A 19599-nucleotide genomic window follows, 5' to 3' on the forward strand; every position below is an offset into this window, starting at 1 on the left:
TGGTTAAGTCAGACCTCATATATATTTAAAATCAAGTGTATTTCAAAATAGGAACCCGCAATCGAAATAAACAAAGCATAATAAGGCGTAGGTGGCCCTATCGCGGTAACTCGAACGGAAAAAGGCGCCGCATCCTGCGCAAGATATGCCAGCCTCATCTGCGATTTCATCAATACTTTATCCTTTAAACTTTACGTATAACAGATATTTATCAAGGGCTATAGCGTCAGCAAATCCGATTTTAATCCCATAACATGCCATTGTTGTGCAAACCCCCACTCCATTCATTAGAATTATGATATGATTTAGTTACTTTGCAGTAAATCAGTATTTTAAAATCAGCTTTGTATTGCGCAGCCAATATACAACTACCACTACTTAAGCCTTGACTTGTTTAAGCTATCGCTGAATAGGATTAAAAGGAGTACTAAGTATATCCATAGCGCTAAATCACCTGCATCATGAGCGGCACCATCACACAGCAATTCGCCGAGTGAGATTTGAAGTATTTAATATTTTTTAATGATTTTTTCCTTTCGAATATATTCGCACCTATTTGTATATATTATATATTCCATATTTGGCTATATCTTTAGTATAATTGTTTTTGTTATATATAATTTATGTAAGCTTTAAGAATACGAAATAAATAAAATATATTTGTAACAGTTAACAACGAGTTGGAATAATGCTAATGATAATTTTTTTCATGTTGTGTCGACTTATTGCGTGTACGCATTCCATTCTGCACATAGTAAATAATACATGTGGCCCGGTTTGTGCTCCATTTACGTTATCATGGTGGTAAAAATAAAGCAATATATTTAGCAAGCAAGATTGCAACAGATATGAAAGGTTTATTTTATTAGCCATGACATGTTGTAAAATCAAAATGCATACACGCATTGGTTATTGGGTTGTTAACCGTCATTAAATTGATAACTCCGTGTTCTAAATATTTGACGTGACGTTATCGAAGCCAAAAATAGCGTCTTCATTCATTACTCATTTCTAGCTCGTAGCGTGGCTTGACCAGGGAATGACGGTTGAATTTTTATTATAAAATTTTATTGAACACATATTACAGTATTAAAGGCACACTGCCACGGGGACCAAACTTTTTAAATTTGTATTAATTTTTAATTATTTTTATTATAATTTTCTTAACCTACATAAGGTTAAGAAAATTATAAATACAGTATATTTGATTGTTGTTTATTTAAACTTAATATTTATATAAAAAATCGGTTCCATATCATATAAAATAATTTTGTAAAATATAATTGTTTATTTCTATACACTATTGAGTCTTCGAGTCTAAATAATACGAATAGGGAAATAACTTTTAAGGTAAGTAGGAGGAAATAGTAATGATGGAAATTACCGAATAAAGCTATTACAGAAGTAATAGAAATATTGTCTTTGACACTTTTTGGGACGATTTTCAGATTAGAGTAGACTTTCTTAGTAGTAAAAAAATGTGCTTTTGTGTCTATATATGAACTGTAAACTAAAAGTTGTTGTTGAGATGATTCTTTGCAATAATATATGCGATCTGCGCAATTGTCATTCCGAACATGTGCCATGGAACATGACGGCGGGAGACATTACCTCTGAATGGCGCGGGCGTCTGAACGTTTTGGAGGTCGATGCACGACGGGGGCAATATAAATATGTAATATTAAGTTTATACGTGATTATGATTAACATGTCAGATACTAAAACTTTCACAAAACATATTTGTATTATAGAATTGTTTTTTATTAATTTAGTTTTTCCATCAGAGTTTCCTTTGAGCATCATCAAGACTGACTAGATCGATGTAAGGGTTTCTAATAGAGGAAAATTTATAATAGGATGATATATATATATATATAAAAATGTCTTTTATATATTTGTGAGGTTAGGTCGCGTGGCCAGTTGAATGATTCATTCGGCAGTTTGCCAATTGATAGCGGTTGCTATTTGTATTGTGAAACAAGAACTATAACGGGTTTGTGTAAAAACTTGCGTTGATAGTATTTATTTATTCAACTAATCTAACACAATGTTTGTCTGGAAGTTATGTAACAATGCAATGTCCAAGAAAGATAAGTTTAAATAATCTTTAACGGTGTAATACGCGTTTAATTATCATAACATTTTAATTTCTTTATTTTTAAATTATGAATACAGTTTTATCATTTAATCATGCTACATACGTATAATTTATATTTACGGAATTTTTAACCTAAAAAGTAATAATAAAAATAATAAAAAAATATTAAAAATAAAATTTATTATGAATTGTAATAATAATACGAATATATAATTGGTTTAATACCAAACGAAACCTTTTCGTAAACAAACATTACATACATTAAGAAGCATCGAATGGGAAATACGAAAATATATGACGAATCAAATGAAATTGTTCTAAAACATTAAAGTTATATTTTTACATTATATATCAAATGAAAATGACAAACAACGAAATTTAAATTCGTTTTAATTAAATATAGATATATATTTTCAAAAAATACAGTTTTCTATTATGAAGTTGTTGTGCCTCTTGTTTATGGTATCTATTTAATGTTGATTAATTAAGTACTTATATCCGGTAGTATACTTTATAGGTATGGAGAGAAAGCTATGTTACTTCATTTCTTCACACCGAAGAGCATCCAGACTAGTTTGCCTTTTATGTATAAGACTTTCGATTTGAAATTATAATACTACAGAGCACCAATCATAATGTAAAAACATAAGATTGACTGTGTACAAAATGATAGTTCGGAACAAACACCCTTGGGAGCCGATTATTTTGGCTCTTTCTTCGAGAATAACAACTTGTTTTTGTTTTATTTATTTACTGCACATAGAGGCTTAGAATTTATTGATTTTTACTCAACTTTAGTAATGTTTGACGACTCATTGGTCTAGTGGTCAGTACCCCTGACTGCAAATCCATGGGTCCCGGGTTCGATCCCCGGCTGAGACGAACATCGATGTGATGAGCATTTGGTGTTGTGCTTAGGTCTTGGGTGTTTAAATATATATTTATATGTCTATCTATCTATAATATGTATGTATATCCGTTGCCTACCCATAACACAAGCTTCACCAGCTTAGCATGGGACTAGGTCAATTGGTGTGAATTGTCTTAAAAAAAATAAAAAAAAATGTAATGTAATAAATGCGTTTATCGTCCTTTAAAGTAGTTTTATTGCAATAAAAAAAAAATGTTTTAAATTCAAAAATGTTTGATATATTCAAATCATATTAACAATCTGGGATGATGCTATGCATCTTCGAATACAAAAAGGAACTAGAATATGACCTTGCTATTTGCCTTTCAGCTTCTCGAAATAATCTCGTTGGCCTTCTCTATAAACTTGGTTTTGTAAATGTTAAAATTTTAACGACCTGTTTTGAGTCTTTTCGGTGCCATAGTGCTTTTGTATTTCAATAAAGTGTTCGAAAGGTTTAGGCTCATTTTCAAATTATCAACAATATTATCGTCGCTGTAGAATGATAACCTCGTACGTCCAGAGAACCAAACATTACAGGAAACGAAAAAAAAATATTTTAACGAGCATTCGTCAATGTTCGTTGAAATATTATTAGGTATACGTGTTTTTGTCCTTAGTTTTGGATGGTAAGAAAGACTAATTTATTAATAACATAAATAAGTCCTTACTTCATGATTATACCAGTAAACTGACATAAAGAGTCTAAGGGTCTGTTTCACAATGTACGGATAAGTTCCAAATTAGCTGTTTATTACTTATTGGTAGGATAAACACTATTGTTGCGTTTCACGACTGTCAGATAGCGCTATTCGTCACATAAAGTCCATCATATGTTAGTCCGATGAAGTGTCAAATAGCACAATTTATCTTCAAAATAATTTATGTGTTGCATAGCTATTTGGTACTTTATCCATACATTGTGAAACAGACTGTTAGAATAAAAAATAAATGGTTTTTTGACATACGAGGTAATCATTCTACAGTGACGTTATGTCACTGCTTGCTATTGGGCCTTGATAATCCACGCTCGCCAAGGGCAAGTTGGAGGAAGACGTTTAGTCGATTTTTGATGAATTTTTTGAATCTGGTGTCCTCACGACGCTTTTCTTCAGCAAACAAAGTTGTTTAGAAAAAAATTATGACTGAACGCACGTGTCATATCTCGTGTTGATAATCGTAGTACAACTAGGATAACATATTTTAACATCCGTTGATCGTTGGCAATGCAGTGTACGAGGCTAGCAGAAAATAGTAACCACCGAGCAATCAAAGCTTTGTCGGGTATTTTTAAACATTTAAAAGCAAAGGCCGTATGGCTTGATAGCTATTATAGATAGTTCCCAGTCGCGTCATTGGCCCCGATCCAGGAATAGGCCATCCACGGTTCAAGTGCACGCCATTTCCGGTTTTAATGTACTCTAGTGTGCCCGGTCGGCGCCGGGGTAATTGTGTAAGCTGTAAGTCTGGTTACATCAGGAATTTATTTCACTTAATAAGGGCTTGTACTAGTTGCTTGAATAAAAATTCTTAGATTGATATTAGTGAAACAAGCGAACGTAAGAACTAAAACGTTGTATTTTTTGTCTGCAAGTGGACTAGGGCACACATTCTGGTTCACTATCGCCCGAACCCAATAACCTATCTCCTCAATCTATAATCCACCATCTGAGATAGTAATCTTAATCCAAATGTTATAACAAGTGTGCCAATAACCAATCAACGGATTGTAATAGCCATCTGTCGACACAAGCTATCCATGGGAGGTCGTATCGGTGTCTGTGGATAGACCTTTGTATGAAAATGACAGTTGACGAAAGCTCGATTTCAACAGTTAATTATTTTAACTTACATCAGTTTTTTTAAATAATTAAAAAACTGTTTGTTATGTTTTAAACTTACACATGTATATTTTAATTTTTAATGTTATTTAGTTTACATTATCAAATATGAGTGAAAACTCGGTAAAATGGAACGACAAAGAGCATTTTATCCGTCGCCAAAAATGGATTGTCTTCGTAGGGTTTGGTTATTGGGATGCAGATAGGAGATCGATCGACTGTCACGGTCTGATCTCAGATTCAATACAATCTGTGATCAGACCGTGGATTATGGATTAATTATTGGGTTCGGGCGTATGTCTTAAACAGTTGATCTCAGATTCTGACTTAGTTTTTGTTATGCCGGGAATTGAACTCCCCGTGCTCGATATTACCAGATTCTATAATATATATTAGTCTTATACATATAATGAAATTGTTGATGTTTAACGAACAATACGTCCAAGAATACGCTCAATCCTAAGAAACCGGTTTGGTAATTTATATTTTGCGAAAATTGAAAATAGAACCGCGTGGGCGTAATAAAGGAAAATGAGATTTTGAGCTAAACTGTAGTATAAATGTCAATGCGTGGGCAGGCCCAGCCCTCTGGTGCCTGGATGCATGTGGGTGGACTGTGGAGCCTGCGCGCTTCATAGATCATATTCTATTTATTGACAAATTGAGGTCGTTGTTCTAAAAAGCGATTGGGTTGATGTAATTTATAACTGTAATAATGTTATACGTTCTTTACATACCGTTGAAACCTTTTTAATTCTAAATTCAAATAGTTTGATGCGTTTTATTTGTCTTTTTGCAATGTATTTCGTATTTATAATGTATTTACGCGGCATACAATTTACGGCATACGGCGTATGAGAGGGGATATGTACCTCAACCCGTCTTGAAACCCTAAAAAGGTCTTACCATCTCTAAAATATTTTGGTAGTGGTTTTGATATTTCTAAGTTATTAACAAAAATTGTAAATAATCCTTTTTATTAGCAGTGTTAACCTAGTGGCTTGAGCTCGCGACTTTTGTTCCTATGTGCGTAATTATAACAGTCGCTCCTAAGGTGAAAACATCGTGAGGAAATCAGCATGCCACAAACGTATAGCAAAAGGGTGATCACTTTCTTGCCTATTGAAAAAAACTACGAATAAGAAATCTGAGCACTAAAGACAATATTTTTTTCTTAATTATAATATTAGTGTAATTATGGAACATACGTGTACATAGCTACAAATATGTATTAATACATTTGAAAAATAAATATTAAATAAATAGATTTTGATAAAAAAAACTGTATGATTGCGGAAATCAATAAAATTTTATATTTTTCTATTTTAAATTAGTATTTCGACTGGTATATACAGTAACATACAAATATACACCAGTTAAATAGAACTGTCAAGTCTAAGTGTAAGAAAGTCAAGACAAAAATATTTTTGTTTTATGTTACTTCTTTTAGAGTTGGATATGAAGGAATCAACACGGATGAAGCCGCAAGGCAGAACTAGTTGAATAAACAAATTAAGTACATGATTCATGGTTGATGAAATATTTGTGTTATTTTTACCCTGATAGCAGATAAGATAAATATAATCTTAATACTTATCACGTAAACAACAGCTTACTTTAATAAAATCAGTGTAAACAGTTCTTACCTCTTATATATTCTTTGTACACGTATATCACATCGTTAATAGCCTCTTGTATGCAAGTATTAAAGGATAAAATTGGGACTCTTGGAACATGGGGTTCAAGTCCACAGGCAATACTTATATTGGCATCTTTTAGATAGTTCTAGTGACCCCAGAGCTGGTGCTTCCCTCAACGAATAAGTATCGCAAAGCGAGAAAATGATGGCGGCTTTAAGGCATATATATAGGCTTTATATAAGGCAGCATTACCTTAAATAAAATAGATTTACTTTTTTGAATCGAATGGGAATCATGAAAGTGTATTTATTTTAAAATAGGTGCCTATAGTATATGCGCTGTAGTATGGTGCGGGTGACCGCTTCAGTAACGTTTCGTTTTACTCTTGAAAGTTGCCGCGATTTACTAATTATGACTTTGTATTTCAGCTGTAGCACATTCGTAATATGTTAAATCATTAATAACTGTAGTAACATAAATTTAAACCAGCCAGAATGTTCTAGTCTACAAATAAAATCAAATTGAAAGAAAAATTAAACAACTGTCACCCGCACCCTGCTACAGCGCACATAGTAGGTATACGTGAAATGTTATTCTAAAATATACACGTACACTATAAACAGTAGTGCCGAGACAAATGGAAGAATTTTTAGGCTTTCATCCTTTCGGAGGTCGTACTAATTTTTAAAATAACCTAATGTATCTTTAAATTTAATTGGACCAAAAAAGGCATTTTTTAAATTTATTTATACGTAGATAGTCAGGTCGAGTGTCCCCATGTCTTCGTCTTTTTACTATTCATACGGCATACCTACTGCATCTTCAGTCTCACAAATAAAAGACGAATAAATTTTGGTTAAATAACTGTAACTAAAACTCAAAATTTTCCGAAGCACTAAATAATAAATACCTACTCTATATGAATGTAACCAAGCGATGTTTAGTAGGCCGATTCGTGCCATGTCCTCACATTTGCTATGTTAATGAGTTCTCAGAACGTCTCGGCTCTCGACTCGAGCTACGCGTTTAGATAACTTCCTTTTGCACTTCTTGACATTTGGAAATTCCAAATGAAGCCACGCAAAGTCGATTCTGATAAACTTCGATAAAATAAGTAAATATTACTTTTGTGACACTTTACTGCCGTAAAGTACCGTGCCCGGTATTTCTGTAGATTACAAATACGAATTCTTCGAAGTACATTCTAGAACGTCACATAACTCATAACTGTGCAAATGTTGGTATGTGCGTCAGCAGTGAGATTAGGCATTCGATATGTACTCGGGTTTCAATTATCCGAACTACGATAGCAGTCTCATAAAAACCTATACGCTAAATTGACTACGCTAGCGTGAAATCGATATACCTACCATTAGACTTTTGTGCCACCTCTAAACAAGTTTTTTATTTAATACTATAGAACATCTATTTAATGTATTGACACGATCGAAAATGTTTGTTCCATTACAATTTACACGTGTAATAATTTTGACTTTATTTGCGTTTCTGTCCGTGACCCTGCCAGACGGACTGGACAGATATTTACATAACAAGAGGACGGAATCCGGCGCGAACGCATCGCCACCTCACCGTTTATTCAATTAAATATAATCAGTCGATGAATGACGGGCTGGAATACGCCTATCTTCTACGTGCTCTTAACTACTATTGACATTGTACCTACATTGTATCCTTCTATACTTTAAAGCTCTTGTTGTATATAACCGTGCCTTATCTTTGGTCTGTGCTAAATATTTCGTCAGTAACAGAAAATCAATATGTAACGATAAGGAACCGTCAATCATTCCAGCATTGTGTATTATTTAAATGTGATTTGTCAAAGACCTTTTTGTGAAATATTTTTCTTCTTCCAAGCAGTTACAGCTCATTAAACAATTTATAAAATCGATATCCAGTCAAGAGCGTAACTCCCGATGTTGTAAACAAATTATCGAGCTATTCTTAGAAGTTGCATTCCAATAGCTTTAAAGTAACAATACCTTAAGCCGGGTCCACATTTGTAGCATTTCGGTGTATCGTATCTCCGTTGCGTGGCTTCGGCGCGTATCATGATCGTTAGTTTGGACGCAAAATGATACCCGTTTATGATACATGCCGTATCGGATACGGCCCGATCCGCACTAAGCGCGTATCTTGATACACCTCGTATCCGATACGCGTATCACGATCGGTGGTATGGACGTATTTTGATACTGTATCACGATACTGTATCGCGATACGATACTTGATACACCCCGAACCATCCTGTGTCGGTTTTTTCGCGATCATCAAAGGGAATACACATCGTATCGAAAAAGTTTGGACTTGAATGCAGTGAAATAAACATTGTTGAGCTAAGTGTAGTAGTTGTTAGTTGTAGTGAAAGAGGAAAAAAATGAGCTGGGATAACGAAAGCAATTGACTTTAATGAATTTAACGTGAGCAATTGCTGACATGGCTAAACCGTTTGGGAACGAAGACATGACTGAACCGTACGAGAAGGGAAAGGTGCACTGAAAGATACGCGCATCAGGACAAGATACATCGGAAGAAAAGTGAAGCGTCTATATTTGTAAAGTTAAAGCCGATACACTGACATGATACAGCATTTGATAAGTATGGACGCGTTTTTTCAAGATACGCCTTAAAAATACGACATGGACAAAATGAGCGTCCATATTTATGATACAAATACTAGACACGATACGACTGATCGTGATACGTCAACATGCTACAAATGTGGACCCGGCTTTATATTTTGTTTTTCTGTATTTTCTTCTTTCAATATACAGTAGTATATTTTCTAGAGTTTCTTCAAGCTAGAAGTTATTATAACTTGTTCATAACAACGAAACATTCGACTTATCGTTCTATCACATTGTGTTCGAGACAGTTTTAGATAAAACAGTATAAAAAACTGTTTTATTATACATATTACTAGCGGATCCGACAGACGTCCTGCGTGATATTTCAAGCGATTAGGATATTAAACAATGTATGAATGTACCGACTGCAGCGCCATCTGCCGGGCTGATTTGTGAATCTAAACCATCTAGGACTCAAAAATCATTCAAATCGGTCCAGCCGTTTAAGAGAAGTTCAGTGACATACATACGTACAGTAGAATTATATATATATGTAAGCTATGCTATCTTTTAAGTTAGATCAAACTGCACAGTGCACACGGTGTGCAAATTTGATTGAAATCGGTTAAGTAGTTTAGGAGTTCATAGCGGACAAACAACGTGAAGCGTAATTTATATAAATTAAGATGTAGCTACGTTTCATAGGCAATACTTATAGTTTATTAGGAACACAACATTATTTTAAGAAAATCAAACTTTACTCTTGTCATAACAAAGAATCAAATTCGATGTCAGAAAATAAATAGCCGGCATTTCGTAATACTTTTTGTTTACAATAGACTTTGTCAGTACCAGGTCTCGGATTTCTTGTTACAAGGGGAATCCCCATCGCATTCGATACACCTTTCTATCAGCACATTGCGTTTTGGTTCACAATATGTTACTTACAATACTTCCCCATAATAGAAGACCAGATCATTGGCCCTACTACTAGTCCAGTCGATTTTAGTATGTTATTTCAAACTAGGTACCTCTTCAATTGTAGTTTCTAAACAAAGCGCTTTGTCTTATGTGTTGTGGTTTTGTAAGCAACGCTTGAACGTAGATTGTCAAACCACTGATGCCATAATCACTGACACAGATTGTGGGCTCATCGAAGTTGAAGTCGTGAGACGCCATGACAGGCATCCATTTAAAAGGGAAATACCGTCACGATGCTTGCGCGAATTATGTTTAAACCATAAATATATTTTAGTTTTAATCGTTTTACTATTAAAGAGAACTTAATCTACTTTATAATCCCCTTTATTAACTATTGTACACTAATGTATGACTGCTTATTCCAGATTGACAGAAGTGCATCACGTGCGCCGAGGCCACGGATGCATCTCGAGCGTACAATGATCTGCTAGCGAGGAGGATGGTGGGCGTGGGAGTGGCCGAGGGCGGCTCGGGCGGCGCCCCCGACGGCTACTACGGCGAGTACTACCCGCCGGAGCCCTATTATGTGCCGCCGGAGATGTGCGCGCACCCGCCGCAGCACCCGCAACACACGCATATGTGCACCATGCACGCTGACTATAGTAAGTATTAATGAAAACAAAAATATGTTTCGATCCACCAAATCGGATAGAGGTTAATTCCGAAGCGGAACGGACGACGTCAATGTCATTTGTCAAATTGAATACGGTTCGCGGCCTGCGTTTTCCCCTGTCTATCTTCACTCACAAGCAAGCAACAATAAAATGAGTTGTTCGTGTATAACCCATAATAGCCTCAACATATTATGTATCTAACTTTACCTTAGCAGCAAAAAAATATTGTTAATTACAGCTAACTAAAATTACTAACATTATAAAATTACTTTAAAAAAATAAAGGCACCAAATTCACCAGTTTAATAAAATAATTTATTAAACAACGTTATTATCTTAATTATTTTCCTTATAACTCATTTCCAATTAATACCAAATATGTATGTGTTGCCCATTCATGCACTCCTCATTCACATTTGAAGCTGACTCATCGTTGTAGTTGAGGTTAACACTCTTTCCGGTATAACTCTTAAAAGACAATGACAAACCGCACGTAAAATGTATTGAATTTAGGTACAGTATTAAAAAAAACATACATTTGGACTTGCTGTCTTATTTAAATTATTTCGGTATCTAACTTCTGACTTTATTTACTAAAAATTTACTTTATTTAAAATCACATTTACGGTTTTGACATGCAAACTATGTTAGTTTTTTTTTGGCAAAGGCCTCCTCCGCTTGCTCTATGTCTCCCTGACCCGGGATTTCCGTAATTAAGTTAATAATTAGCATTTAAGTTATAAGTCATATAAATGCTTATCTTTGTACCTACTACATTCTAACTTGTGACAAAGAACTCTACGCCTGTAAATATAAATATGTATACTGCATTTAAATTAAGTTAAAATTGAAGTTAATACGATATTATATGACTAAAAAACTATTTAATAGCTGGCATGCCGGTGGTAACATCAGCGACAATGATGCCACAGTTGATGCCGCCAGTGATGGATGAGGGCATGCGGCACTATCTGGTACACCCGCACCAGCATCATCACCAGCCGCATCACCAGCCCCACCACCAACCGCCCCACCATCAGGCCCCGCCGCTTCACCAACCACCCCACCCATATGTGAGTAAATAATACCTATGCACAAAACTCTTCATACTAAATTATTCTTTTTAACACCATATCTAAAATACATCAATCATTTTACACAAAAAGCCGATATAAAATTAAAAATCTATAATAAATATAAACTTTTAAAGTTAAAACTTAAAACCAACATCTGTAAAAAACAGGCGCCAACACAAAGGGAGCGTTGAATGTATGACATGTGTATCGTTACAGACATCAAAAATATAGCGACATCTTATAAAAATTAAATAGGAAAGACAGATGCATGCATTTTCAGTGTTTATAATATACTAGCTGGCCTGGCGAACATCGTACCGCCTAACAGTCGATTCTTTATTTTTTTTAAATACTTATTCTGCTATTCGGGACACCGGTTTAGCTAGTAAGATTAAAAAAAGAAAGTTGATAATACAACAAATACATTATGTCAAAAAATAAAATTTACCTTCCCGGAACCCCACCACTAACACTTGAACTTTATGATATGGTATTAAAGTTGAAATTGCCTTTAAATATTATTACGAATATTTTGTAAGGGAAAAGGAAAAGTGTTGTTTTTAGACTATTTCACTAATTTTTTTTAATTTTTCTCCGTAAGAACCATCCTCGTACTTCAAGGAATATTATAAAAAAAGAATCAGACAAATCGGTCAAGTCGTTTTCATGTTATGTCGTGACAACGGAAAACGGGTTTCAGTTTTATATATATAGATTAAATTATTATTATTCAATTTTCGATTTTCGATTTGCTAAATGATTCAATTGAATTCTTATGCTAAAGTACTAAGTAAACACAGACTATTAGTTAAGAATGTTTTTATTCATACTAAATGCACGGTTTACCAAATACCAATATGTAGCCGGCATCAGTTCTTATCGATTATTCGTAAAACAAACGTCAATCATGAAATTTATACGACTATTTTATGTGAACAGTGAACAGCTATTATAGAGTTGAAGTTAACCGTGATACACGTATACTAAGCTGATATTATTTTGTTAAATAATAATTATTATACGTCACGGTAAATCGATCGCGTACGTTGGAATTTATTTGTTATCATTGAATATTGATACAAAGTGTACATGTTGGCAGTACGTGGCACTTGGCATTGACGTTTAGATTTTGAATATTGACGTTTATGGTAGATATAAGATAACTTGAATAGTAGTTTACGTAAACAATAAATAAGTAATTCCCTAAATTATGTGCGATTCTAATGAAAAACTTGATGAAAAGGAAAAAGCCGAGGTTAGTCTGTGTATTTAGATATCCAGATATCCAGAGTTATTATAAAGAAATCGAATACTAATCGTTTGTATTTGAATTAAGCCGCAATATTTTTCTGTTTTTTAATAAACTGTTAAGTGAATTTGTTTTATTATTATATTCAATATTCGAATCTACATATTATATGTCATTTATTGTTTTCGATAATAGCATTAAACATAACTTAAAGTAACTGACGGGCTATTAGGCGCCATATGTTTGTTTACGTGTTCATTTGTATCATTTAACATTCCAGGGTCCCACAAATGGTGCAAGCGGGCCACAGCACTTCTACAATCCGGGGTATACAACACACTACCATCATGTGCCTCCGCACCACATGCAGCATTCACCACCACCACCATTATTCTCGAAAGATGAAAGAACTCAGCGCCAGTATTCAAAGTTAAAACAGAAGCTGGAAAGGAAGCAAAATAATAGAAATAATGGCACAGGTAGAAATTCACACACAGTATGAATTATGTAAAAGACATGTAGTAACTTATAATGAAAACCTAGTTTAGAATATATTTAATTTCAGTTTTAGATAGATACCTTTCAATTTGATTAAAGTTTACACAATTTTAATTCTAAATTCAATTTAGTTTATAAACTAATCTTACAAATGTATCAGAGTTGAATGTATTTGCTAATGTTGATTCAATCAAATTACAGAAATTAACTCAGGTGCCAGTACGCCGTCACTGTCGCCACGCAAGGAACTTAATGGACGTGGAGGCGGTAGTGGTGGAGCTTCATCAGGAACATGGTCCGAGGGCGAGGGTTCTTCAGCAGGTGCTTCAATACAAGGCGACGATGACAATGATACACAGGCTTTGCTAGACTTGCTGTCTGCTACGAGAACTCCTCAGGTAACACAAAATAAAGCATGTTTTTATAAATTTCATAGGCTGCTTATACTAAAACAAATAAAATCCAACATTATTAAGTCAAAAGCAAATTGCTTAATTTAGTATTATTTTTGTTCTCTACGACTCTTATCTTGTGGAATAAGTCCATTGTTGCTTGTTGAAGTTTTATATTAATTGTATACAATTTCAGGTCAGTGATATGACCCCAACAACTGCTCTCGTGCAGTGGAACTCCCCAATACCAGAAGGTGTGACTATGCCCAATGTTGATCTGACATATGATTTACTACTGGGAGACCGTGGTCGGTACAAGGCTATCTATAGTGGACCTTCACTATCGTGCAGGTAATTAATTTAATTAATGTTTTGTCTGGTTAAGGAAGTAGGGTTTGACAAATTTTTATGTTAAAATTGTATTGCCAAGATAGTAATTGGAATAATTATAATTAATATTTCAAATTTTAAATGATGCATTTATAGAAAATATTTCTTTACAATTTAATAGTAGAGTTGAAGACTAAACTGTGAATTCAGATAGTACTAGAACTGTGATATGTGTGATGTGATGCACTCATCACACACACACTTTACTCTTTCATTAATTAAAAATAATGAGAGATTTTTCTCATAAATTTTTATGTATATCTTTGCAGGGTAAGAGACTTAAGGCCTGGCTGTGAATACTCGGTATGTCTACAAATCCGCGCCGGCGAGGTAATAGGCGCCGCGAGCGAGGCTGCCATATTCCGCGCGCCCCCCGCACCCCCGGACCAACTGCCCCCCGCCCGCGTCACCCAGAGGCAGCGGACCTCGCTACTATTGCGCTGGCCTACTGCCACCGAAAATGGCGCCCGCGTCACTCACTACATCCTCGAAATGGACTCCGGCGAGGGCTTCGCAGAGATCACGCGACCGCGCACCCGCCAGCACACAGTCAACAACCTCCGGCCGCAGACGCGATACCGGTTCCGCATCGCAGCCGTGAACGAATGCGGCCGCGGGGAATGGAGCGAGGAGACCGTCGTGTGGACGGCCGGATCTCCGCCACCCGCCCCCGCCCCGCCTCTCTTGACCGACCCCACTACCACCGCGCTCAAGCTCAACTGGGACCGCCGCGCCGATGAGGAGTTCACGCTGCAGATGGACGACGCGAGCCGAGGGCACGGCTTCTTGCCGGTGTACAGCGGACCCGATTGCACTTACGTGTGCGAGGGTCTAAGAAGAGCCACGGACTATCGATTTCGATTGCGCTGCGAGACCGCGGACGGCCAGGGTCCTTGGTCGATAGAAGTGACATACACTACGCTTCCGGAGAGACCCGGCCCTCCAGGCCGACCGGCGATTCGCGGGAAGGTACATTCGCGAGCGTTCAGGCTTAAGTGGGAGCCTCCCGGCGACGACGGAGGGGCCAAGATTGACTCCTACACGTTGGAGCTCGACGGCGGTGAAGGCTACCGCTGCACTTATCAAGGGACCGAACGGGAAGCACATTGCGACAGATTATCACCGGGAACGTCGTATCGTGCCAGAGTTCGTTGTGCAAACGTCGCCGGCGAGAGTGACTGGGCCGTCTCGGACGTACTCTCGACCGAGGCGACCATTCCCGGGGCGTGTGGCGCTCCAGAACTGGTCACGGAACCCCGTGCCACTATAGCGTCGGTTCGTTGGCGTCCTCCGGAATGCACGGGCGGCGCTCCTATCGCAGAATATCGAGTGGAAATAGCGGGCGACGACGGCGTCGTTCGTCAAGCCTACACTGGCTCACAGGTCGAATACACAGTGAGAGATTTAATACCCGGTTCTCAGTATAGATTATGGGTGACCGCATGTAACGCCGTAGGCGTGAGTGCGCCCTCGCCCGCCCTCCGGTTCGAAACGAAGGCGGCTCCTCCCGACGCCCCGGAACCTCCCGTGGCTACGATCGAAAGTCCGACGAGTGCACGCCTCGAATGGATTCCGCCCGCTTCTAATGGCGCTCCGATCGTCGACTATCAAGTAGAAATGAGCGGAATAAACGTGGACGATTCGTTCACACAAGTCTACCGAGGAACCGAAACGACGTACGTGGTCGAAAATTTGACCCCGTTCACTCCGTACTTTTTCCGCGTGTGCGCGACCAACGCGGCGGGACGCGGGCCTTGGTCCGGTATGAAGGATGCGCTGACCCCGCGAGCCCCTCCCGCCGCCCCGACGGGCATCCGACACGAATCGACCGCCGACTCGCTGCATCTGTTTTGGCGAGTGCCGGCGTGCCACGGGGCCGAGATCCTATCGTACCGAGTGAAAGTCGGCGAGGAAGCCTTCGAGTCCGAGGGATCGACGCCGGAGCAGTTGGTGGAGGGCCTCGAGCCGAACACCGTGTACGGCGTTCGGGTGGCGGCTCTCAACGAGCTCGGGCTCGGCGAGTGGTCAGAGGAGGCTCGAGCGGGAACACGGCCGCGGCCACCGGCCCCGCCGCGGCTGCGAGTAGCGCAGGCGGCGCACAACCACATTCGGCTCGAATGGGCCGAAGCGTCGGAAGGAGTTCAGTATTGCGTCGAGATGCGCGCCCCGGACGCGCGGGAGTTCCGACCCGTTTACCGTGGGTCGGCCCGCGCCTGCAAGGTGAAGAAGCTGCGAGAGGCGACGACGTACTGGTTCCGGATCCGAGCGAGTGAGGAACGCGGCGGCCGAGGCCCATGGTCGGCGGCGGTGGCCTCGACCACACCCAGCGCTCCGCCTCCAGCGCCCGCGCCTCCATCTGCCACTCTCACTGCCCCGAAAGTCGCGCTAGTAGCCTGGGAGCCTCTCGACGATGCCGAGTTCGTGCTACAGTGTGCCCGAGCTAAAGATGCCGTCTACAAACAGGTTGGTGCACTTTCATTTTACTCTACCTTTGACTAAATATTATCAACACATAGTTAAGCTATCACATGTGTACATCTCTTTTACGCTTTACCAAAGAAGGCGGAGCTCTCCTCGTGTAGTCGGCATGAAAAGAATCAAAATCAATGACACAACAATAAACAGATTTGGTTATCCGCAGATTTACTCCGGCACGGAGACGCAGTTCCAACTGGAAGATCTGGAATACAGCGCAGAGTATCTGTTGCGCGTCTGCGCCGTGCGGAACGGGCTGACGAGCGCATGGTCCGGTGCAACTCGGCTGGCCGTCGGGGCGGCCCCGGTCGGAGGGCGCACTCGGCGTCCGCGGCCTCCGCGCACCCTGTCTCCCCGCCAGGTGGCGCTAATGATGGCGGGCGGCTTCCTCCTGCTGGCGGTGCTGGTGGCGGTGCTAGTGCAGCGGCTGGTGGAGCCGGTGCCGTGACGCGCGCTGGCGGCGGCCAGGCCCCGGGCCCTGGCGCGCCTCTAGCCGTCGCCCGACGAGTCGTCTGGCCCGTTGGCCTAGTGCGGATATTCAGGTTTCCAGTGCCCGCTTTAGGTTCGTTGATTTTAGGTACGGTCGGTTGGGCCGTTCTTTTTTTTTGTATCCGTAGTAGGAATGTTTCGATCCGGGAACAAGGTACGGTGCAATTTTTATACAAATCGAGTGACGTTGTGCGCGTTAGCGGCACGCGCGGCTTCAGGAGTGCAATTATATTTAGGTAGGAGTATCCGAATTGTCTCGATGGGGCGGACGAGGGTCGAATCCTTGTCGTTTTATATGTTCGCCTAAATCTAAATCCTAACGCTTCGAAAGTCCTTCGCTTCCGCCCCGATCCATCGAACTGTACATATTTAGAGTAACTTCAGCCGTCGATTAATACGAGACGGCAGTTATTATATCTCGCTTAGTGGTGTAATATTTCATTTCTAACTTTTACATATTCACTATGATTAGGCGAGCTCAAATATCGGTGTTAGTTTTTGTATTGAATTGTGGCGTTTCGCCCAGACGGCCTACATTTGTACGACATTCAAGTTTTACAATTAATCCCGGCTCGTAGATGTTTTATACGTATGAACGTGATGTTGCCATTTCAATGTAAATTGTATCGTAGGAAGTGTTACATTCGTGTGTCGGTAATCTTCGACTTTCGTTTCTAGTCTATACTGATTCAGTTTAGCAGCTTTATATATTTTATTAAATATTGAATTGTTTTAGCTATATGAGATCACTTCCGATACCAATCTCCTATCTCTGTATGTTTTCCATACATTTGATATTTTTATAAAAGTTTTCAATCAGTATGTTGCATATATTTTATGATAAGCATAGCAAATTAGTGATGTCGGTGCTGTAATGATAAAGTCGATTAGAGGGGCGAGGTCCCGCGTAAAGCAACGAGTTTCCAGTGTGTGTGCTGTGATCACCTCCTTATGCGATTGAGACTGATTTTTTAAAAGAAATGCTTTCTATAGGATTGTTTTATGGGCTTTCGAAACCAGTTTTTAAAACACTATTTAGATGTGGACCGACTGAGCGGTTAGACTAAGCGAAGTAAAGCCAACTATTCATCTATGTGGGTGAGCCCGCTCCCCTTGCATGTTATACTGTCAAATTATTATCCTATTCCTTATTATTACTATTCGTTAACTTCTATGTACCTTTAACGTTTTATGCTAAATATTGATTAATTTGTTTTATTAATAGTACATGACGTTTATCGATGACATTATTGTAATATAGAATAAATTGTTTATAAATTTAGAGATTATAAAATTTATTGAGATTGTTACCACCCGGTATTTTAAGTAATGTCGGAAGCGACCTAATCTGTAAGGAATATATTTCCAAAAAAACTAAAAAAAAAATAGATCAAAGTCATGTATTGATGTTTGTTACTTTTATTGATATATTAGAAAAAATATTAACAGATATTCTTCTAAACATAATTTTTCCATGAAATAGTTTGTAGATAAGCGAAGTAAGTTTATTGTATTCATTTATGGAGATAGGAAACGCATTTTATGCAATTCGCTTTGATGTTCTTAGTGTCATTCATGATAATAAATGTTGTTTGAAGATGTCAACTAATGTGGTATTATAATAGTAATAAAGTTATAATCACCTAGGCCTTAATGCATTAAATGTCTAATAGCTCCATCGGTGTTTGTCTTGGACAAGAGCTTACCATTGTCTATCTTAAATAAGCTTCGCTACGCGTGTATTTCTGTGTTTCATTAGACATTCCTTGGTGTTTTCGAGGCAGTGAACTTGCGACCGCACTTAACCCTAGTGCCAATTTGTCAGCCCAGCTGGCGATGTTTTATTTTCGAAAATTTTATAAGCATAATGTGCAATCGGTTAGTTTATCGCTTAATATAATATTTATTTTTTAGAAATCAGAATTTATAGCTTTGTATAAAGGAATTGTTCCTAAATGAATTTTATATTGTACAATACGCCGCAATCAAAATTGTGTACTACAGGCATTCCAAGTTTATTCCACGTGTAAATAGGCCTAATGAATTCTATTTAAATGTACATGTTTCTCTATGGGAATGTAAATATTATCTGGTGTTGAGCTGTATACCGAAACTACACTATGTTGAAACTATTTTTTTTATTACAATGTATTAATGGGGATAACATCTCATATTGTATTTGTGTTTGAATTAGTAACGTATAACGAAATGTATATGTTTATAATATAATATTTGATGATGTTATGTATACAATTTATTAAACGTGAATATATCAATAAAACTATATTTTGTGTACGACAATGTTTTATTTTATTTAAAGTACGACTTACAAATCTATAGAAAGATATAAATTGATTCTAAA

The 19599-nt window shown here is 38.1% G+C and overlaps 1 protein-coding gene across 2 annotated transcripts in view; it reads left to right on the plus strand.

Moving 5' to 3' along the window:
- The window catches only part of LOC125051394 (fibronectin type-III domain-containing protein 3a), a 36353-nt gene extending 16821 nt beyond the window's left edge, over window positions 1-19532 (plus strand). The window contains exons 2-8 of one of the 2 annotated variants that reach the window (XM_047651669.1): window positions 10421-10657; window positions 11560-11741; window positions 13274-13472; window positions 13693-13889; window positions 14080-14234; window positions 14543-16736; window positions 16915-19532. In XM_047651669.1, coding sequence (XP_047507625.1) covers window positions 10495-10657; window positions 11560-11741; window positions 13274-13472; window positions 13693-13889; window positions 14080-14234; window positions 14543-16736; window positions 16915-17196 — 3372 coding nt within the window. In that variant the 5' untranslated portion in view covers window positions 10421-10494 and the 3' untranslated portion in view covers window positions 17197-19532. Of the gene's footprint in view, window positions 1-10420; window positions 10658-11559; window positions 11742-12529; window positions 13000-13273; window positions 13473-13692; window positions 13890-14079; window positions 14235-14542; window positions 16737-16914 lie in introns of those variants that run through there. The other variant, XM_047651670.1, reaches the window with a different exon arrangement.
- The last annotated feature ends 67 nt before the right edge of the window (window positions 19533-19599 follow it).

The sequence above is a fragment of the Pieris napi genome, chromosome 7, assembly GCF_905475465.1.
Source record: "Pieris napi chromosome 7, ilPieNapi1.2, whole genome shotgun sequence".
Taxonomy (NCBI): Eukaryota; Metazoa; Arthropoda; class Insecta; order Lepidoptera; family Pieridae; genus Pieris; species Pieris napi.